This window comes from Saccopteryx leptura, chromosome 3 (assembly GCF_036850995.1).
Source record: "Saccopteryx leptura isolate mSacLep1 chromosome 3, mSacLep1_pri_phased_curated, whole genome shotgun sequence".
Classification (NCBI taxonomy): domain Eukaryota; kingdom Metazoa; phylum Chordata; class Mammalia; order Chiroptera; family Emballonuridae; genus Saccopteryx; species Saccopteryx leptura.
In genome coordinates, this window is record NC_089505.1 from 126,317,538 (window position 1) to 126,340,786 (window position 23,249).

The following is a 23,249-nucleotide window of genomic DNA, read 5'->3' on the forward strand; positions in this document are numbered from 1 at the left end:
CGTCCCCCGGCAGCAATCCTTCCCGCCCCGCCTACCTAAGAGGGGACGCTGGACACGTACGCCAACGTGCAGCGGCCATCATTAGTTCTCCTAGCGATGCCGCTTGCGGAAGTTCTTTAGGCTGTAGCGTTTCCGATTTTTAAGATGGTCGCTTGAGGTATTTTAATGAGACTGCCTTCACCTTTCTCCGTTTCTCACTGTTTGTTTTTAACCTGGATATGACGCTTTAAAGGACCCGACGGAAATAGAATTGAAGGCGTTCTAAAATGGCGAACCGTACGGTGAAGGATGCGCACAGCATCCACGGCACCAACCCTCAGTACCTGGTGGAGAAGATCATTCGGACTCGAATCTATGAGTCCAAGTACTGGAAAGAGGAGTGCTTTGGCCTTACGGGTGAGTGGGAGCGCGCCGACCCCACCCTCGGGCGCTTTGTGGCCCAGTTCTCCTGGCTGGGCTCCGGTAGAACTGGACCTGGGGGTGAGACTAGAAAGCAATGTGACATTCAGAAAATCTGAGAGCCAACAGTGTGCCTACACTTGTGTTGGGCACACAAATGATAGGGTCTTATTCCGAAGGGTGCCTCACTTGGGTTCTGTGATTCCATGTTTAATGATAACTTGCTGAGTTCCAAACTGCGTAAAGATCGAGGACTCAGAAAGTCTTAAAGGACATCATGCCTAGAACCAATTTTATGACCTTACTATCCCCAAATCTGAATCATTTGCGTTTGCGTATTTTAACGTTCGTGTCCTAATATACGTCAGTTCTTAAGAGAATTCTTCCAGATACAGTCTTTTCATCTTTGTTCGAATTCTGGCTCTTCTTTTTAGTAGCTCTATTACTTCAATGAGCCATGGCTTCCTATACTGTGAAACCTATCTCAAAGGGTTGTTTTGATTATTAAATGCAATACGTATAAAAATGTTTGGGACCTGTGGTAGCGCAGTGGATAAAGCGTTGACCTGGAATGCTGAGGTTGCCGGTTCAAAACCCTGGGCTTGCCCGGTCAAGGCACATATGGGAGTTGAAGCTTCCTGCTCCTCCCCCCTTCTCTCTCTCTCTCAATCTCTCTCTCTCCTCTAAAATGAATAAATAAAAATAATTAAAAAAATTTTTTGGTATAGTAACAGGTATAAAAATGCTCAGCAATCAGTGGTAGTGGTGGTCCAAGTTTTTGCCACTGTTAAAATACTGTGCTATTACACTGTTGCTACCACAGCTAGCTGTGTGTCCATGAACTAATCTTATTGTTGTTCTAAGTTGCCATTAAATTTTAGAGTCATGTAAGGTTTACTTTTGGGCCCTTCCCTCATACTAGTTCTCTCCTTGGATGATCTCCATAATACAGTTACATCTTACATATGTAGATGTATCCAAATTTATCTCTTCAGCCCAGATCTCTCCCTGAGATCTAAATCACTTAATTCCAGACATGCCAATTCAGTAGTTCAAAAGTGAACTCAGGATTTTTTCTCCAGCATTAGGTTACATTTCCTTGTTGTATTTTTTCATTGTATTCTGTCTTCATTTAACTACTTATCACACATTTAGTTACTTTTTACAGTGCTTTCTGCAGTGCCAGGCTGTTAATTCTGTGAAAGTAGTATCTTCTATCTGTATCTCTATTACTTAGCACTCAGCTGTAAGTTGTCAACTGTAATGTAGAATGAATTAATACAGAATTTATCCTAAAGGAGCTTGAGTCTGATATATAAAATGATTTCCCATTAATGCTAGCTAACATTTATTGCTTGCTATGTGTCAGGTTGATATTAGCATTTATTGGTATTGTCTCATTTGATTGTCACTATATAGCCTTAAACTTTGTATATTTAAATTTGAACTGACAGACTCAAAAGAGAAATGAAGAGACTTCCCTTAGGTCACACAGCTGGTTTGATTTTGACAACATTTGAAGATTATTATCACATTTGTAGATGAGGTTTACTCACTGTTATGTAGCTATTGAAAAGTTATTGTGTTTCTTTTTTGAACAGAAAACAGGGCTTTAATAAATCTGGCCTGTTGCGAGTACCTTAAGCAGGCCTGCCTATTGTTCTTGTACATCTAGATCAGTGGTAGTTAACCTGGTCCCTACCGCACACTAGTGGGTGTTCCAGCTTTCATGGTGGGCGGTAGCAGAGCAACCAATGTATACATAAAAAGATAGATTTAACTGTAGTAAGTTGTCTTATAAAGATTTATTCTGCCAAACTTAGCGAAAATCTGACATAAAGTACTTGGTAAGTAATTATTCTTATATGCTTTAACTTGCTGTAACTCTGCTTTATAAATTTTATAAAGTAAAGTTACTTCCCTACTTTATAAATCACCATTACTGTGGAACCGGTGGGCGGTTAGAAAATTTTACTACTAACAGAGATACAAAAGTGGGCGGTAGGTATAAAAAGGTTGACTACCCCTGATCTAGATTAACACCTTTGAAATGTCAGAGCATATAACTGTGTTAACTATCCTGTAATACAATCAGAGATTTCTCACCTTGCTTTTTCTCAAGATCATGTAAACTTCCTTAGCCCCCGCTTTTAAAAAGAAAGATTTATTTATTGATTGTAGAGAGAGGGGAGAGAGAAAGGCAAGGGAGGGAGGAGCGGGAAGCATCAACTTGTAGTTGCTTCTTGCAGGTACATTGACCAGCCAAGCCCTGGGTTTTGAACCAGTGACTTCAGCATTCCAGGTCAATGCTTTATCCACTGCACCACAAGGGGTCAGACTCCTTCCCTTCTAAATTCAAAAATTTTTTTTAAATTTATTTATTTTTTACAGAGACAGAGAGTGAGTCAGAGAGAGGGATAGACAGGGACAGACAGACAGGAACGGAGAGCGATGAGAAGCATCAGTCATTAGTTTTTCATTGCACGTTGCAACACCTTAGTTGTTCATTGATTGCTTTCTCATATGTGCCTTGACCGCGGGCCTTCAGCAGACCAGTAACCCCTTGCTGGAGCCAGCGACCTTGGGTTCAAGCTGGTGGGCTTTTCCTCGAACCAGATGAGCCCGCACTCAAGCTGGCGACCATGGGGTCTCGAACCTGGGTCCTCTGCATCCCAGTCCGACGCTCTATCCACTGCGCCACCACCTGGTCAGGCTAAATTCAAATTTTATAAAAGAAAATGCAGGACTTTCGCCACTGCCTCCATGTGCAGCAGAATGTACTTGCCTTCAGTCATCCATGCTCAGGCCCAAGGGTTCTCTCTCCACCTCCAGGCTGAGGAAGAGCCAGCAGCTGCCACTCTGCAGGGGCTTCAGCAGCACCACTCAGGTCTCCTCCGAGCACATCTCAGAACCACGAGAGATGGTCAGACAGGGTGCAAACTGAAGACTCCCATCCCTCCTGGAAGTGTTTTATGCACTGAGAAGCAGGGCCAGTCAGGTGACTTTCCTAACCAGGTATATTTTGCAGAATCTTCACTGTAGTTTCCGAATGCATGTGCACTGGGTCACTGGTTCTCTGGCTTTCCTGAATAGGAGTTTGGAGGTGAGCAAAACAAAGGTAGCCCTGTATGTTTATGAAGCCATCCTCTCAACTGAGGAACCAGAGGGGAGGTTGGGTGCATTCAGGGCTCAGCAGCACCAGCCTCTGAGGTCCTCTCTGATTGGATGCATGTTTCAGATGAGACTGTCACTGCACCAAATATTCCACCTCAAGAGCAGGGTCAGGTCAGAATGAAAAAATTGACCCCGTGCTCATCAGGTTTGTTTAAAGACGGCCTCCCCTGTCCCCACCCTGAAAGATGAGGGTTTGGGGTTGGTAATGGCACAGGGGTCAGTATGTAAAGTGTACATGGGATAATAGGGAGACTTATTTGAGGAGAGAAAATACTTATCAAGATCCAGCCATGTTTTCTAATGATCATAAATTATTTTATCAGTGCATTTGCAAAGGTTTGTAAAAACATCCATAATATATTTTTTCCTTAGATTCTAGAGATACCAACGTGACAGCTACTGAAATAATGATTTGTTTCAAATGCCAGTGTTTAAGCCATATAAAGCTGATTTTATACATGTTTCTTGTCAGCTCCATTGTAGTTAATGAAATTAAACACATCCATTGTATTTGTCTTCAGGGGGCGTTGAACTGAACATGCCATCCATTTATTTTTCTATTAAAATAAATCGCAGACAACTACATTTGAATGGCCCTGAGTGGGGCTCACCCAGGAGCCAAAAAACTCTGGGCTTCTGGACAAAGTTCATCAGCACCAGGACTGGGCTGAGGCACCAATATTTAAGGGGTTATGTATGACATCTGAAACCTCCAATGTTAAAAAATGAAACTTTTGTAATAATATTGAGGATCAGTCATTCCATTGATCTTCCTAGAAAAAGGATCTTTAATTTCACTAATAGCAGAAAGAACGTTATGAAATCTACAAAACAGCTGGCTTCTTACATAAGTAGAACAGTTGAACAAGCTGTGAATAGCCCAGATAAACCATGTAAGGTGGTGTAGCACAGAAAGTTCATCATCCCTTTCCAAATACTTGTTATATAAAGAAGCAATCCCCTAGAGCAGGGGTAGTCAACCTTTTTATACCTACTGCCCACTTTTGTATCTCTGTTAGTAAAATTTTCTAACCACCCACCGGTTCCACAGTAATGGTGATTTATAAAGTAGAGAAGTAACTTTACTCTATAAAATTTATAAAGCAGAGTTACAGCAAGTTAAAGCATATAAGAATAATTACTTACCAAGTACTTTATGTCAGATTTTCGCTAAGTTTGGCAGAATAAATCTTTATTAAACAGCTTACTATAGTTAAATCTATCTTTTTATTTATACTTTGGTTGCTCCGCTACCGCCCACCATGAAAGCTGGAACGCCCACTAGTGGGCGGTAGGGACCAGGTTGACTACCACTGCCCTAGAAGTTGGGGCTGTGACATGGCAAATAAAGAAAATAAACTGGCTTGTGCAGGTCACCTGCCTGAAAAAATTACACCACAAGTATCAAACATATTTGCTTAACTCCAGTGATTCTGGTTCTTCACAGACAGAAAGCCCATCATCACAATAGTGGGTTTTTTTTTTTACCTGAGGATTCTCAGAACCATGAAACAAAGGCACAAGTTTTGTTTAGCAGGAATTGGAAATTGAATGTAGCTTTAACTTTCTGCAGAAAGAGAAGAATAAGTGAACTTACAGTTTACTTACTTGATTAGAACAGAAGACCAGGAAGTGATGGTGGGTTGCCTTCCTGTACTCACCAATAGTTTACAGGAAGAAAAACAATACATTTCACTTGCCTGCTGTGTGGACTTGTTGTCTCTGGGAAAGTTACCACTTAAAAGCAAATTTGAAGCCTGATCATCGGTGGCACAGTGGATAGAGCATCGGACTGGGATGCGGAGGACCCAGGTTTGAGACCCCGAGATCGCCAGCTTGAGTGCAAGCTCGTCTGGTTTAAGCACAGCTCATCAGCTTGAGCCCAACCTCGCTGCTTGAGCAAGGGGTCACTCACTGCTGTAGCCCCCAGTCAGGGCACATATGAGAAAACAATCAATGAACAACTAAGGTACCACAACGAAGAATTGATGTTTCTCATTTCTCTTTGTTCCTTTCTGTCTGTCCTTATTTGTCCCTCTCTCTGACACACTCTGTCACCAAATAAAAGCAAATTTGAAGAATTTGTATAACTGATTTGAACTGCCTTCAAGCAGTCATAAAAAGTTGGTGGTCAGAACTATCATCCAAAACAAATTATAAATGATTAAAATATTCACATTTTAAAACAAAAATTAAGTGGATTGTGGGAACAAGAAAACAGTTTTACTTTGGTTGAGCATGTAGATGCTTATTTATGACAGTTGCATTGAGAGACTTCATCTAAAGAGCATTCGTTATTCAAAATATCCCAGAACTACTGATATATATATATATATTACTGATACATATATATATATATTACTGATATATATATATTTATGAGAAAGTTTAAAAGTCACAGAGGTAGAAGAAATGGGCTTTGGGAAACAAGTTAGGCAAAAGAAGAGGAACTTTGAACTACTTGATTTTAAAAAAATGTCTCATCAAAAAACAACTGTAGAAGTCAAGACTTTTTATTTATTTATTTATTTTTTTTTTACAGAGGCAGAGAGAGGGATAGACAGGGACAGACAGACAGGAACAGAGAGATGAGAAGCATCAATCATTAGTTTTTCGTTGCACATTGCAATACCTTAATTGTTCATTGATTGCCTTCTCATATGTGCCTTGACTGCAGGCCTTCAGCAGACCGAGTAACCCCTTACTCGAGCCAGCAACCTTGGGCTCAAGCTGGTGAGCTTTTGCTCAAACCAGATGAGCCCTCGCTCAAGCTGGCGACCTCGGGGTCTCAAACCTGGGTCTTCCGCATCCCAGTCCGACACTATCCACTGCGCCACTGCCCAGTCAGGCTAAAATATTTTTTAAGATTATTTATTTTAGAGAGAGAAAGAGAAGGAAGAAGGAGCAGGAATCATCAACTCCCACATGTGCCTTGACTGAGCAATCCCAGGGTTTCGAACCAGCGACCTTAGTGTTCCAGGTCAATGTTTTATCCACTGCACCACCACAGGTCAGGCAAGACCTTTTTTTAAAGCCATAGAATGAAAACTAACAAAACCATAACAATCTGCTTTATATTAAAGTAGAAAAATATCCAAAAGGAGTGGCTTCAACTTTAATGTGGTAAAAGTGCACACTGAAGATTGTTCACTTTTGCCGCATTGGGATTTATATGGTTATTTGGTAACGTTGTTTTAAAAATACTGGATGTTAATGCAATCCTGCACAAGAATATACTCAATGCAATGTGGAAAAAAATAGGAAAACTTGTTAATAGAAAGCACAAAGACCAATCTTTAAGATTGTATTATATAATAAAACACTCAAGTATGTGCAGCTATTTTCTAAATTTTGAAAAGACATAATTTAAAACATCACAGCAAATAATCAGTACTAAAAGTTTTTGTCCGAACTGAAATACTGTAGATGCAAAATGCCTTATTTATTAATAAGCCAGTGTGGCTCTGGCCCGATAGCTTGGTTGGTTGGAGTGTCGTCCTGATACGCAAAGGTTGCTGGTTCGATTCCCAATCAGGGCACGTACAGAAGCAGATCTCTCTCTCCCTCTCTCAAAAACCAATAAATAAAAATTTTTAAAAAACAAGCAATGTGTTATGATACCAATATCAATTTAAAAAAATTAAAACCAGCCATGCTTCTGCATGATACAATTATAGAATTAAATCAGAAATTTCCATTAATGTGGAATGTTGTTAAAACTTATTCCAAACCATCTCTCCTGACCAGGTGGTGGTGCAGTGGATAGGAAATCAGTCTGGGACCCTAAGGACCCAGGTTTGAATCCCTGAGGTCACCAACTTGAGCATGGGATCATAGACATGACTCCACGATCACTGGCTTGAGCAAGGGATCACTGATTCGGCTGGAGCCCTATGTCAAGGCCATATGAGAAAGCAAGCAGTGAACAACTAGAGTGACTCATCTCTGAGTATGAGTTGGTGCTTCTCATCTCTTTCCTGTCTGTCTCTCTCTCTCTCACTAAAACAAAAACAAACAAAAAACCTTATTCCTGACCAGATCGTGGCACAATGGATAGAGCATAGGACTGGGACAAGGAGGACTCAGGTTCAAAACCCCAAGGTCACCGGCTTGAGCGCAGGAGTGCTAGCTTGAGCGTGGGATCATAGACAGGATCCCATGGTCACTGGCTTGGGTCCAAAGGTCTCTGGCTTGAGCAAAGGGTCACTTATGTCTGCTGTAGCCTCCCCCCACCCCCTCAATCATGGCACATATGAGAAAGCAGTCAATGAACAATAAGGTGCCACAATGAAGAATTTATGCGTCTTATCTCTCTCCCTTCCTATCTGTCTGTCCCTATCCTTTCTCTGTCACAAAACATAACAAAACCTTATTCCAAACCACCTTTAAAAATTTGAGAAAAATTTTGGCACACTCCCTCCCAGTAGCATGCCTGCATCTCTCCCTCCCCACTTTCCTTCTTCCCCCACAGGCATGCAGGCATGTATCTCCTTAACTCTAAGGGGCTTCATGAGACTTAACCAGGGGAGCAGCAGGGAGTTGGCAGCTCGTCCCAGGCTAACACCCCAATCCAGTCTGCAAGGCCCCCTTTCCTCTTGACTTCTCAGTGAACCAGAGTAACCCCCTGCCTATTCTACTCTTGCTTCTTCTATTCTAGGCCCTTCTTTATTTTACTGCCCTCAACTTTATTAAACTTACTTTTAAATTTTAAAGTAAAATAAAATTTGAGAAAAAAAATTATTTCTGGCTTTATTTCACCAGAATTATTATGTCACGTATGTATAAAAGAAAAAGGTGAGTATGTATTTGTATGAATCCATAGAAATGTTGATACAGAAACTGGCTAATTTATCTACACTTTCTGTTTTATACATCTTTTTAATACTTTCAGTTCTGCATCATTTAAGCTTCCTTCACTTGAATAAATTCTCTAACAGTTCCTTAAAAGAATAAACTGAAATAATAAAAAGAAATGCAAAACTATTATTCTCTAGAACATATGAGATGTTGCTTCCTGGCATATCATCAGTTTGGCTCAAATAAATTCATAGAAATTCTCCAGGTTTGGACATTCTTTCATCTCACTTTTAATTCTAAATGTGGCTGTTTTCCCCCTAACCTGATGGTGACAAGCATGGACTATGAAATTAGACTGCTTAGATTTAAATCCAGGCCTTGCTCCTTTCTGGGTGTGGACCTTGAGCAAGTCACTTAATCTTTCTTTTAAACCAGTGGTAGTCAACCTGGTCCCTACCGCCCACTAGTGGGCGTTCCAGCCCTCATGGTGGGCAGTAGCAGAGCAACCAAAGTATAAATAAAAAGATAGATTTAACTATAGTAAGCTGTTTAATAAAGATTTATTCTGCCAAACTTAGCGAAAATCTGACATAAAGTACTTGGTAAGTAATTATATGCTTTAACTTGCTGTAACTCTGCTTTATAAATTTTATAAAGTAAAGTTATTTCTCTACTTTATAAATCACCATTACTGTGGAACTGGTGGCGGTTAGAAAATTTTAATGCTAATAGAGATACAAAAGTGGGCGGTAGGTATAAAAAGGTTGACTCTTCCTGTTTTAAACAAATCCTGGTTACATTTTTTAAAATAAAAGAGAAGCATCAACCCGTAGTTGCTTTCACTGTAGTTGTGCATTGACTGCTTGTATGTACCTTGACCGGTATCAGACCTCGGCCAGCGAACTTTGGCTAGAGCCAGCGACCTTTGGGATCCTGTGGATGATTCCCCCAACTCAAAACAGCAACCCAACCTTGAGGTTTTGAACTGGCAACCTCAGCCCTCAGGGGTGTTGCTTTATCCGCTATACCATCAACAGTCAGGTCAGGTCACTTAACCTTTCTTAGCCCAAAGACGGGGTTGGGGTGGGGGGGGCGTGGGGGGTGTTAGTGCTAGAATTTACCTTATGGTTTGTTGTGAAAATTAAATGAAATTATATGAAATGCTTAGCTAAGTACTTGGCATATAGTAATTTGCTAGTGAATGTTAGCTGCTATCATCATCTGTTAGTATTACTATTAATGCACATTTGTTTTCCTATTATTAAACTGCTGATAAGTATTCAGGAACACCAACCTTGATCTGACTTCTCTCCACTTCATACTGGGAAAAACTTAACCCTAATATGTCTGAGATGCCACTATTTTTGTTTTTGTTTTTAGCTGAACTTGTAGTTGATAAAGCCATGGAGTTAAGATTTGTGGGTGGCGTCTATGGTGGGAACATAAAGCCAACTCCGTTTCTGTGTTTGACCCTGAAGATGCTTCAGATTCAACCAGAGAAGGATATCATTGTTGAGTTTATAAAAAATGAAGACTTCAAGTGAGTGAAATGTTGACTATCTGCTATAAAAGCTTCAATTTCAGTAGTCCAGAATTTAGCTTTGGTTAAGAGGAGTGATAATGTATCATGATTTCACAAAGCATTTTGCTTTTGTTCTCTAAAATATGTATTTTGTCTGTTTTGACTGGACTGATCCTTACCTTTCTAGTCTTGGTAACTTATTCCCCCCAAAATTATTATATTTCACAGTCACACAATACTCAGGGGTGAAGAAAACAACATATTGAGGAATATAAGATGGAAAATCTTAGTGTTAAATATAGGTTCATGTCCAGACTATTATTTATTGACTGTGACCTTAGAGAAGTTACTTAATGTTCTAAGCTTTAGTTTCTTTAAAGACAGCAATACCAACTCAGGATTGATGTGATGGTTACAGAAGATAGTGATATAAATCTCACAGCACATTGTATGTTGTATAGGAAACACCCCCAAAATGTAATCTGCTCTTATTTTATTACCCATTCTTAAGGAGCTTACAACCAAGTACGAGAGACATACATAATAATAGTTTATTATTCTAAGGCGTTTATTTACATATAATAATATTACCTTCACAACAACCCAGTGAAGCCATTCTCAGCACTCGGGCCAAGTTTGCTCCAGTGGAGCCTTGGCTGTGAGAAGGGAAGAGAGAGATAGGGGGAAAGGGTGGAGAAGCAGATGGGCGCTTCTCCTGTGTGCCCTGGCCAGGAATCAAACCTGGGACTTCCACACACCAGGCCGATGCTGCCTAGCAACAATTTATATATTCATGTCTTGTTAGTAAATATATTTTATACTTTCTGTTGTTAAATTCAGTATTCATTTGATTCTTATAATATGCCTGTGATGTAAACAGGTTCTAACTTAGTTTTGCAGGTGATGTAATAGACTCTGAAGTTGAATGACACATCCCTAGTTCTCACAACCAGTAAACACTAGATTGGGAACTTGAACCCAGGTCTCCATATTTTAGCTCTTCCTACTGCCCATGCTGTCTCTAAAATTGCAGCTTTCTCATCTGCCAAAGAGAAGAAAAAAACTTGTTTATCCAGTACTGTCATGAGAAAAACCAGTTGTTAAACTCAGAAACCTTTTAGCGTGACTTTTAGCATCTTTTAGAACTTTTTAGGAACTGTTGTTTGTCTTTTATCTGTCAGGTATGTCCGCATGTTGGGAGCACTTTACATGAGGCTGACAGGCACTGCAATTGATTGCTACAAGTACTTGGAGCCTCTGTACAACGACTATAGAAAAATTAAGAGCCAGAACCGAAATGGGGGTGAGTATGGTGCCATGTGATTGAACCTTCATTCCTGAGCCAGTGTTTGTTTCACCAATACTTCTGCCCTCATGTTATCACATACATTGTGAGTGCTCCCCTTTATCTCCTGCATGGGGGGTACTCCATTAGACTATTAGCTTCCTGCTAATATCCATCCTGCCCTGTCTGCCCACCTTTCTGACTGCATCCTTTACTAATCCCAGCCTTCCATCATGTGCTCCCTCCACATGTGCTCTATCCCACAGGATCTAGATCTAGAATGACCCCTGTATACAAGTCTTCCCCAAACCTTTTAAAGTAAGTTTTTTCATGTTCCATCTTCACCCTTCTTTCTACTGGTCTCTCCTGTAGCACTATACTTCACAAGGCAGTATATAGACTGAGTGTATTTACTCTTACTTATGTAAGAGTCCCACTGAAAAATAAGTATGTCCAAGATCAGTGTCATAAAAGATTGGTAACTTTTTTCCCCCTTTTTCTCTTTCCATGTATCATTAAGCAGTCAAAGTTTAAGAATTTGGAAGTAGCCCTGGCCGGTTGGCTCAGTGGTAGAGCATCGGCCTGGCGTGCAGAAGTCCTGGGTTCGATTCCCGGCCAGGGCACACAGGAGAAGCGCCCATCTGCTTCTCCACCCCTCCCTCTCTCCTTCCTCTCTCTGCGAGGCTCCATTGGAGCAAAGATGGCCTGGGCGCTGGGGATGGCTCCTTGGCCTCTGCCCCAGGCGCTAGAGTGGCTCTGGTCGCGACAGAGCGATGCCCCAGAGGGGCAGAGCATCGCCCCCTGGTGGGCAGAGCCTCGCCCTTGGTGGGCCTGCCGGGTGGATCCCGGTCCGGCGCATGCGGGAGTCTGTCTGACTGTCTCTCCCCGTTTCCAGCTTAGAAAAATACAACAACAACAACAACAAAAAAAGAATTTGGAAGTATACTTGAAACTTCGTTTACTTATTCATTCATTCATTGAAAAAATACAGTTCATATTAAGTGCTAAGTCATGCCAGGTATTGTGCTATGTAGTGGAAATAACATGGTGAACAAGGTGGACATGGTCATGGCCATCATGGAATTACTTATGATTATATTTTGGCTAGATAATCCTTTGTAGGGAGCTGTCCCTTTGCATTGTGAGATATTTAACCATGTCGCTGACCTCAACCCTAGGGGACAGAATCACCCCTGGTTGTGAACTCCTGAACTAAAGTAATTTTCACTGTAGAAATTCTGAAATTGCTCTATTTTATGAGATACATATTCTATATTCAGAAACATAGTGGGTTCACATGAGAAGTTACACTTTAGTTATATGATCTATTTAAGAAAATTGTACCTATATTATTCACAATTATTTGTGCTTGCTTTTGTGTTGATCTTGTCTGCTAATTGGGACAACTTCATTTATCCCTTTACCCCAACCTCCTAAATGAGGCTTGGCACATGATGGTCTCATAAAGGTGAGCTGAATGAATGAAGATAAGTGATGATGACAACTCTTTGGAGGGCTGTAAGCACATGTTTGTCAGTAGCAACTTCTGAGTAATTGCCACACTGCAATAGCTTTATAGCAAAAGGGAAGCTGCATAGAATTCACTTTTATTTTTTGCCTATCTAAATTTATTTCCAAGTTGCTTGAGCTTATGATTTTTCTTTCAGAGTTTGAACTGATGCATGTAGATGAATTCATTGATGAACTACTGCACAGTGAGAGAGTCTGTGATATCATTCTTCCCCGGCTGCAGGTAAGAGATAAAGGCCTTATCTAAGTCACCCTTCTTCCCCCGGTAAAACAGACAGGCACACACACACACACACACACACACAAAATAAACCATTGAAACTCATAGATTTCAGGGATCTTGTTAATAAGTAGTCTTCATGTTTATGAAAAAGATGACAGATTGGCAGTGAAAGCAAAGCAGGTAATTTGAAGGATAGGCTTTAAAAATGAATAACACAAGAAAACTTTCTTTAAAATATTGTATCAAGGAGACTGTAGCAAAGTTATATCTTTAAACTTTGTGAGCAGCTTTTTTCAAATTTAAAAATTCAGGATATAAAATAGATCAAAGAGACTGAGACCTTAATCCCTAAAATAGTGCAGTAATCATCCTGCCTCCCTTTCCTAGAGATTAGTGATTGTTCATGAAGCCCTTTCAGGAATGGCTTTTACAGAGTATGATCTTAAAACTAGTGTTGAAAATACAAAGGGAAAACAGATACTGTAGGTAGCCTAAAGAGAGAGGGGATATGGATATTTCTAAGGAGAGAGTGAAAAGATGACTGAACAAGGAATTGGAAGACCTGGTTTTCTGTTGCCATCTATAAAGTGGAAAATTAGATTATCTCAGTGGTCTTAAACTGCCCTATGGGATTGTTTTAAGGCTACTGAAAGGAATAAGAGGAGACAGCTTCACATATCCTAACCAGGACAGGCTCCTTTTCTCATAGTTAACATATTGGGCTTGTGAGTAAGATTTCATTTAAGCAAAGGCTTTCTTTTAAATCACTTTATTAAGGTATAATTGACATAGAGTAAACTACATATATTTAAAGTATACAGTTAAGTTTTGACATCTCTGTATATCCTAGAAACTGTCATGACAATCAAGAACAGTGAAAATATCCGTAACTGCAGAAAGTTTCCTTCTTCTGTGTAATCCTCCCCTCACTTCTCTCCCTCAGTCCTACGCAACCACTGATATGTGTGCTGTCATGACAGATTAGGTTGCATTTTGTAATACAGTATTCTACTTTTTGTCTTCTCAGCATAATTATTTTGAAAATCATCTGTTGTTGCACATATCAGTAGTTGATTTCCTTTTATTGCTGAATGAGTGCTATATCTCCTGTTCCATACTGGCTACTGTAGGCCATGTGTTTAGTTAGATTTCAAATCTAAAAACCTGTTTTCGCCTGACCTGTGGTGGCGCAGTGGATAAAGCGTCGACCTGGAAACGCTGAGGTTGCTGGTTCAAAACCCTGGGCTTGCCTGGTCAAGGCACATATGGGAGTTGATGCTTCCTGCTCCCCCCCTTCTCTCTCTCTCTCTCTGTTTCTCCTCTCTAAAATGAATAAGTACTGATAAAAATTAAAAAAAAAAAAAAACAAAAAAAAAAAAACACCTGTTTTCAGGGCCCAATTCTCACACTAACTCATTGTGGGTTACATTAGTTGTTAATATTATTATCTCCTATTATTTAGAAATACTTCAAGAAATGTAGTACTTAGAATTAATTACAATCAGGTTGTAGCTGAGGGTTCTAAGCAAGCCTCCCGATTTAATGAGGTCTGTATGGAGTTTCAGAGACCAGGAAACATGCCTCATTGAGGAGAAATTGAAATCTGACTGATATACTACATATCACCAGGAGGTATGTTCTACTGTGGGCCTCTTACATGTCCTGGATGTAGTGACCCTTAAAACCACCTCGTGTTCTAATTCTGTTCTTATTAAGCAACCCATAGGTCATCAGTGTAGCTTCTGATGTACCCTGACATTGGCAAGGAACCACTATGGAAAGAATTCTGATTTCACCAAATATAAATACTATGAATTAATTTGACTTAAGTCACTTCCAAGTCTGGTGAGCATTAGGGATTCTGGATACCCTATCTGAAGCAATCCTAGATCCCAAACTCTGTTGTTGATCCTTTGAAAATTGGAGAGCAGTTTTCTGAGGGATTGACTTTATTGAGTACCACCTTTGTGTCATTTGTCCCAACATTTACAGAAGTTTGTTAGAAATGTATGAAAGCTAAGTAGCAAACAAATGTTGCTATTTATTCTAGGGCTATTCAACATATGTGCATGGAGTAAGGAAATGGTAAGGGATCTTCTGACCCAGCCAGTTCATTTGTCAGTTTTGAACTTGCCTTTGCCTGTCAGGTTCTTAGTCAATAAGCAGTGCTAGGCCACATCTCAAAAGAAAATGGAACCAGGTGACTTATTTCCAGTGCCTTGTTAAAAATACATGACTTCAGACACAGCTCTCTGAATCTTGGCTATAATATAGAACTGGTGCTACTCTGAAGTATGACCCAAGGCACTCTTTAACCCCCAAACTGGGCTAAGCCTCAATGGATTTCTTGGGATAGGTTCTGATCTAAGTCTCTCCAGGCAGAACTGCCAGACAGCATGGTCTCAACCATGAAGTTATGGCCCTTGGATATGAAGTCCACATTTTGTTATTCGAAGATACATCTATCCTGATTGATATCCCATTGACCTTAGAGTATAACATCACAGGGAATAGAGCCAATAGAAAATGTAGATGTTCTCTTCAGCTTTGTATATTTGTTTACAGAGGAACTTAAAAGATTGTATAGATTCCAGGTATGTTAAACTCAGAATTTTAAATTGTCTAGGATGTCTTTGGAATTGCCTCAGCTGTTGCTCCAGAGTTTTTCTGTCAATCTCAGAGGCCCCGTGCTGGGGTTTGAGGACACATAGGAGATAGCAAGGCCCCCTAACACCCATTGTGTTCTCTGTAGAAACGCTATGTGTTAGAGGAAGCTGAGCAGCTGGAGCCTCGGGTTAGTGCTCTAGAAGAGGACATGGATGATGTGGAATCCAGTGAAGAGGAGGAAGAGGAAGATGAGAAGGTCAGGTACCTGGGAGCTCATGGGTGGAGGAGGAATAATTATAGGGGAGGGGGTGGTATTTGTCTTGTTTTGAATTTTTAACTTTAATAAAAAATAAATATAATACAGAATATATACATATATATAATACAGTATTTAGTTAATAAGAGTATGGGCTTGCCCAGCACTGGTGGTACAGTGAAAAGAGAGAGCATCATCCCAGAGTGCCAGGGTCACCAGTTTGATCCCCGGGTCACTGGCTCCATCCTAAAGTCACCTGTTTGAGCCCATCATGGCATGTATGAGAAGCGATCAGTGGGTGTACAACTAGGTGGAAGAACAAGTTGGTGGTTTTCTCTCTCTCTCACCCTCCTTTACCTCCCTCTTCTTTCCTCTCTCTCTCTCAAAAAGAAAAAAAAAAGTATGACTTTAGACTTAGGTAGGCCTTGGTTCATATCTCAGCTCTGCTATATATAGTGGTATGTTCTTGTGCAAATTATATAACGTCAGTGTTATCCTCTAAAGCAGTGATTTTCAACCTTTTTTGAGCCGCGGCACATTTTTTACATTTACAAAATCCTGGGGCACACCACCTACCAAAATGACACAAAATGACAGTCTAACACAGTATATATTATATATATAGTTAATAATATAGTTTCTAAATGTATTTATACTTACACCTGACCATGTCTCACAGCACACTAGTATGCCGCGGCACACTGGTTGAAAAACACTGCTCTAAAGGATAATGATGCCTTTCTCTAAAGACTTTAATGAATATTGAGATGATATACATAAAGCCCTTAGCATAGGACAGTATAATTGCTTAGTAAGTGGCAGCTATTAAAATAAATAAATGAAATAAAAATACTATTTATAATTGAAACATCCTAAGAACTAAACCTAGTTTAGGGGATAAAAAGAGTTCTTTCATATTAGACATAATGCTGAAAACTTGAAAACAGCCAAGCTGTCAGGGAGTAAATAAACTAATATATCAATTCAACAGACTATTAGGCAGTCATTAAAACTGTTAGGAAAGCTTGACCTGTGGTGGCGCAGTGGATAAAGCATTGACCTAGAATGCTAAGGTTGCCAGTTTGAAACCTAAGGCTTGCCCAGTGAAGACACATTCGAGAAGCTACTACTAGGAGTTGATGCTTCCTGATCCTCCCCCTTCCCTTTTCTCTCTCTTCCTTATCTAAAATCAGTAAATATAAAAAATAAAACTGTTGGCCCTGGCCGGTTGGCTCAGTGGTAGAGCGTCGGCCTGGCGTGCAGGAGTCCCGGGTTCGATTTCCAGCCAGGGCACACAAGAGAAGCGCCCATCTGCTTCTCCACCCCTCCCCCTCTCCTTCCTCTCTGTCTCACTCTTCCCCTCCTGCAGCAGAGGCTCCATTGGAGCAAAGATGGGCTGGGCGCTGAGGATGGCTCCATGGCCTCTACCTCAGGCCCCAGATGGGCAGAGCATCGCCCCCTGGTGGGCATGCCAGGTGGATCCCGGTCGGGTGCATGCAGGAGTCTGTCTGACTGCCTCCCCGTTTCTAGCTTCGGAAAAATGCAAAAAATAAAAAAATAAAACTGTTAGAAAAAGTATATGATAATCCCAAAACAGCAACATTGCGGGAGGCAACTGGTGGGTACACAACTAAGTGGGAATACAAATGAATGCTTCTCTTTTTCCCTGTCTCCCTTCCTCTCTCCCTGAAATCAATAAATTAAAAAAAAAATTTATAGCAACAATATATATATAGAAAAAGTCTAGAGGAAATACAAGAAATGCTGGCTTATGGATACTGAGACATTACAAATGGAGTGTAGCTCTGAGCCATCAGGCTCCCTTAAAGTTGAGCGCAAAAAGAAGCATAATCAGGCCCTGGCTGGTGGCTCAATGGATAGAGCATCAGCCTGACGTATGGACGTCCTAGGTTCAATTTCCAGTGAGGGCACACAGGAGAAGTGACTATCTGCTTCTCCTCTCCCCCTCCTGCAGCCAATGGCTTGATTGGTTTAAGTGTGGCCCTCTGGGTGCTAAGGATGGCTCAGTTGATCAAAGGGGGTAGCCTAGGTGCTAAAAACAGCTCAGTACTTCACTCCATCTTCAGCCTCAGATAGGGGTTGCTTGGTGGATCCCAGTTGGGGCACATGAGGGAGTCTGTCTCCCTATCTCCTCTACTCTTACCTTAAAAATAAAAAAGGAAAGCACAATCATTTAGGAATTCAGAGCCACGTAAAGCTGAGCTGAGGTGCTTTTTTATGGTGAGTGAACCAAAAGTATGCAGTTTTTTTTAATGGAAAATTTTAATCACATACCAGTGATCGATACATACCCAGTTTCCTCAACATCTCCACCCAGTGCTCCCTCCCCAATTATCTTGAAGCATATATTTACTTGATCAGTTTTTGTTTTTGGAGAGAGGAAGGGAGAGAGATGAGAAACATCATTTCTTCATTGTGGCACCTTAGTTGTTCATTGCTTTTTCATATGTGCCTTGACGGGGATGGGGGCATAGCAGAGCGAGGGACCCCTTGCTCAAGCCAGCAACCTTTAGGCTCAAGCCAGTGACCATTGGCTCATGTCTGTGACCCCACGTTCAAACCAGATGAGTCTGTGCTCAAGCTGGCGACCTGAGGGTTTTGAACCTGGGTCCTCTGCATCCCAGTCCAACGCTCTACTACGCCACAGATTGGTCAGGCTCTTTGATCAGTTTTTTTTTTTTAAGATTCTATTTATTCATTTTGGGGGTGGGGAGAAAGAGAGAGAGAGAGATAAGGGGGAGGCTGGAAGTATCAACTCCCATATGTGCCTTGACCAGGGAAACCCTGGGTTTTGAACCGGCAACCTTAGCATTTCCATGTTGACACTTTATCCACTGCGCCACCAGTGGTCAGGACTCTTTGATCAGTTTTTTAAATGAGTTGATTCTAGATTATCCTCCCAAGATATCAAATATCCTTTTGTCCTTGGTAACATTGTTAACTCATGGGTTTAAGCATATTTAATGGTTTCAACCATTGTGGTCCCTCTTGATGCTCATATTGTCTCATCTTTGGTCAGTGGAGCCCCTTAACTTTACTGATGAGATTCATATATAGTCATAGTATTGTGGTTTCTGATATGATGGTATGTTCTAGTCATGTCTTAGTAGCTTCTGCCCCCAACCTGGAATTGGCCATTTTCCAAGGAGCCCTTGGTTCGATTTACTGAGATACAGTATTTAGATACCACAGCTTGGACACTGATTACTATGGGTTTGGTCAGTGTTATTAGGCTTTTATAGTTGGCTAACCTAGGGGAAAAATTTTTTTTTAGATTAAAAGGACACCATGAGTTTGTAATTAACCTTAATAATCTTAAGGATATCTTCTTTTGCATTGGAAATCCAACTTCTTAAGGAGATAAACATAATTAACTTATTTCTCAGAACTCAAAAAGTCCCAGAATAACCTGACCTGTGGTGGCGCAGTGGATAAAGCGTCGACCTGGAAATGCTGAGGTCGCCAGTTCGAAACCCTGAGCTTGCCTGGTCAAGGCACATATGGGAGTTGATGATTCCAGCTCCTCCCCCCTGTCTCTCTCTCCTCTCTAAATATGAATAAATAAAAATATTTTTTTTTAATATTTCTGTAAAACATTCCTTAAAAAAAAAAAAAGTCCCAGAATAATGGTACCAACACTAGAAAAATAATGGGGTTATTGGGAAGTTATTTTTTTATTTGGAATCTTTTTCTTCTCAGGGTTATCCATCTATGTATTCAAATTACTGTTTTTCTAAGCTATTTGAAGGTAGAATTTGGGACCAGTGGGGGGGGGGGGGTGTAGCAGTGTTTCTAAATGGATCTCTATAAGCCTGTGCTCATCACTGATCTACCTATCTCATTTCCAGTTGGAGAGAGTACCATCACCTGATCACCGCCGGAGAAGCTACCGAGACTTGGACAAGCCCCGTCGCTCTCCCACACTGCGCTACAGGAGAAGTAGGAGCCGGTCTCCCAGAAGGTAAGGTGATAGGCATTTCCCCCTTTTCAGGAGGCTTACAGCACTGTAATATAGAAGAGTGTTTTCAATCACCGGTCTGCCAGAAATTTCATGTGGTCCATGAGTTAACCATCCCGATGTTGTATGAAGATTACAGTCTTATCAGAGTGCTTAACTCTTTCATAAACCACACAAAATTTCTGGTGAACCAGCAGCTGAAAAACACTGGTGTAGAAATTTGGACTTCAGGGAAGGAAAAATGACACTCTGTGGAGAATGTTTGCTTGCCCAACGTGTTAGTTGTTGGAAAATACCCATAAAATCTCAGTGGCAGACAACAATAACCCATTAAGCCCACAAGTCTGCAGTCAGTGACATAAGCAGGGCTTAGATAGGCAGTTTTTGAGTATGTTTTGTTCACTCACCTGCTTTGCAGTCTGTTGGCCAGTATAGGGTGGATGGCCTTACCTAGGACAACTAGGGCAATTCATCTCTTCTATGTCTCATTCTAGGCTAGGTTAGGCACATTCTCATAACAGTGGCAGAATTCAAGAGCAGTCATCCCAATCATGCAAGTGTCTTTCCACATATGCTTGTGTCACATCTGTAAATATCCCATTGGCCAAAGCAAGTCACTTGGAGTGGGAGGATACTAAAAAGTTACATGACAAAAGAGTTGGTGGTGGTGCAGTGGATAGAACGTCAGCCTAGGACAGTGGTCAGCAAACCGAAGCTCGCAAACACATGCAGCTCTTTGGCCAGCTTAGTAGTACCTAATTATGTTAATAACAATGTATCTGCCTATATAGTTTTAAGTTTAAAAAATTGGCTCTCAAAAGAAATTTCAATGGTACTGTTGATAATTGGCCCTGTTGACTAAGGAGTTTGCCGACCATTCGCCTAGGAGGCTTGAGGACCCAGGTTCGAAACTCCAAGGTTGCTGGCTTGAACATGGAATCATAGACATGACCTTATGGTCACTAGCTAGAGCCCAGGGTCAGTGGCTCAGCTGAAGGCCATCGCCCCACCTGCCCCCTGTCAAGGCACATAAGAGAAAGCAATCAATGAACAACTAAGGTGTCACAAGTTGATGCATCTCATCTCTCTCTCCCTTCCTGTGTGTCCATATCTGTCTGTTCTTGCCCCCTCTCAAAAAATATTTTGTACTCTACAGCATCCAAGGCACCTACCAACTAAGACTCTTCTGTTTTTTTTCTATATAGGCGGAGTCGATCTCCCAAAAGGAGGAGGTAGGCCTTCAGGGGTTTTTGTAATGAAGGTTAGGGATTTAGGGAGGGGGTGCTGTGTTTGTGATTATATTGTCAGACTGATATGGGAGTCTGACCAGTTATTTCCACAGCCCCTCCCCTCGCCGAGAAAGGCATCGGAGCAAGAGTCCAAGACGTCACCGCAGCAGGTCTCGAGATAGACGGCACAGATCTCGCTCCAAGTCCCCAGGTATAGATAGCATTCGGGCCTTTTGCTATTGGTTGTCTTAACAAAGAATTGTAATAGAGAACTTAACCTCCTGTAATACTGGAGTAACTGGCTGTTATTGCTTAGAAGGAAAGGAAATGAGTTTAGAATCTGAAATTTACAGTTTACATCTTGACTGACTTACAAGCTTTGCTGATAGGATGATGAGCCTGTTTTTTCATCTGAAATTTTAGGAATGAGACCTAACAGAGTAGTGTGAAATAACCAGTGTGATGCTTTATAATTAACCATAAAGCCCTGAATATACATATAGGTGTCCCTAGAATAGGCCAACAAAGTATTAAGCAAATGGAAGGGGTAGGGAGAGGTGAAAATGACAGAATGTAGGAGGGTAGAATCTCTTATTCATATCCATTGCCTTTTCTCCCTCAGGTCATCACCGTAGTCATAGACACAGGAGCCACTCAAAATCTCCTGAAAGGTATGGACTGACCTCATTATTTATTCAGAAATTAAAGCCTCAATCACATCTAAATTTGACCTGAAATTCTTCTGTTTTGATGGGGATATTTAAGAATTCTCCTTCATTACAGGACAAAATCGGCCTCTTTCCCTAGAATTGTATGTTTATGTTGCTTTTCCTTATAAAATTTGCCACTTTAAATTGTGGTATAGGGGCTTGAACTATGACCGTAAGGAGACCTGGACTAATACTCCAACTTGTAACACTTAATAGTGACCATTGGACAAGTCATTTTCATTTGAAAAGCTTTCATTAGAAATGCCTATATGCTATACACTATTAGGTTCCCTCTGAATCTCTCCGAGGTCATTGCCTCAATGGTAAATTTTGGTGGATAGTAATGCTAGCTAGACTCATTGTGTTGCTCTGAGACATTAAAAACACCAGGCACACACCCTCCCCCCCCCCCCCCCCGAAGTTAGAAGTGGTGAGGCAGTCAGACTCCTGCATGCGCCTGACTGGGATCCACTTGGCATGCTCACCAGCAGGCAATGCTCCTTTGTGGTTGGAGCCACTCTAGTGCCTGAGGCGGAGGCCATGGAGCCATCCTCAGCACCTGGGCCAACACTGCTCCAATTCAGCCCTGGCTACGGGAGGGGAAGAGAGAGACAGAGAGGAAGGAGAGGGGGGGAAGGTGGAGAGCAGATGGCGCTTCTCCTGTGTGCCCTGACTAGAAATCGAACCCAGGACTTCCACACACCGGGCCGACTCTACCACTGAGCCAACTGGCCAGTGCCAAACACCAGGCACATTTAATGAAGACTGGGTATCATCTCTTTCCTCATCAGTGTCACTATACCCTGATTTTCCTCAAAAGTCCTTGCCCAGCTATTAAATTTAATAATTTCCATGTGTTGTCATTTCAGATCCAAGAAGAGCCACAAGAAGAGCCGGAGAGGGAATGAGTAACAGACTCAGTTTGAGTTTAGTCCAAATGGCCTCCTGGATATCTGAAGGCATCTGTGTGTGTGGAAGGAAGGATTAAGATCTACTCCCGAGGCAGCTATAAGAATATTTTAGGGTTTTGGTTTCTTTTTAACCTAAAAGTTTCTCCACTTTTTTAAATGAAAGAGGTGCTGAGTTTTGTATCTCTTTTTGAATCCTAATCCATGTTTGAGGAATAATGCTCCCCAAGGGCTGCTTTTGACCCCTTTGGATGACCAATATTGAAGATTTGAGGGGTAGAGGGCATGAATGACAAGGAGAGGATGTGCACTCCTCGTGATCCTTTTGTTATTAAATTTAACACATTCATTTTCCATCTTTCTGTGGTTTAGTTTTTGGTTTGTCTGTGATTGGAACAGTTCTGAGAACCCCAAGATTTGTGCTGCTGCTGTTACATTCAAAGACGAAGTTAGGAAAACATTAGTGCTAACATTTCCCTTCAGCAGTAGCAGGTAATAATAAATGTGAAAACTGACTCATTAGCAGCAGCTTTATAAGAAAATGCAAATGTAAGGCTCTTTCTGGATTGTTTAATCCAGTTGCTTTGAACAGTTCAACAAACAGTAAAATTTTAACACCTTTTATATAGC

General features: G+C 41.1%; 1 protein-coding gene and 1 pseudogene across 1 annotated transcript; both read left to right on the top strand.

Moving 5' to 3' along the window:
- Positions 1–60: 60 nt before the first annotated feature.
- Positions 61–22,973, top strand: PRPF38A (pre-mRNA processing factor 38A). The gene is made up of 10 exons (XM_066376263.1): positions 61–396; positions 9,751–9,910; positions 11,074–11,195; positions 12,845–12,930; positions 15,683–15,793; positions 19,663–19,775; positions 20,978–21,004; positions 21,115–21,212; positions 21,624–21,672; positions 22,581–22,973. Exons 1-10 carry the CDS (start codon positions 267–269, stop codon positions 22,621–22,623), a joined length of 939 nt encoding a protein of 312 aa, XP_066232360.1. The 5' UTR covers positions 61–266; the 3' UTR covers positions 22,624–22,973.
- Positions 4,270–5,831, top strand: LOC136397281 (KATNB1-like protein 1; annotated as a pseudogene).
- Positions 22,974–23,249: the final 276 nt, after the last annotated feature.

Excerpts from the sequence above, each read along its gene's own strand:
- PRPF38A (XM_066376263.1), top strand. The coding sequence starts at position 267 with ATGGCGAACCGTACGGTGAAGGATGCGCACAGCATCCACGGCACCAAC. Across the intron at positions 12,931-15,682 it reads TCATTCTTCCCCGGCTGCAG|AAACGCTATGTGTTAGAGGA; the intron begins GTAAGAGATAAA and ends TGTTCTCTGTAG. Across the intron at positions 15,794-19,662 it reads AGGAAGAGGAAGATGAGAAG|TTGGAGAGAGTACCATCACC; the intron begins GTCAGGTACCTG and ends TCTCATTTCCAG.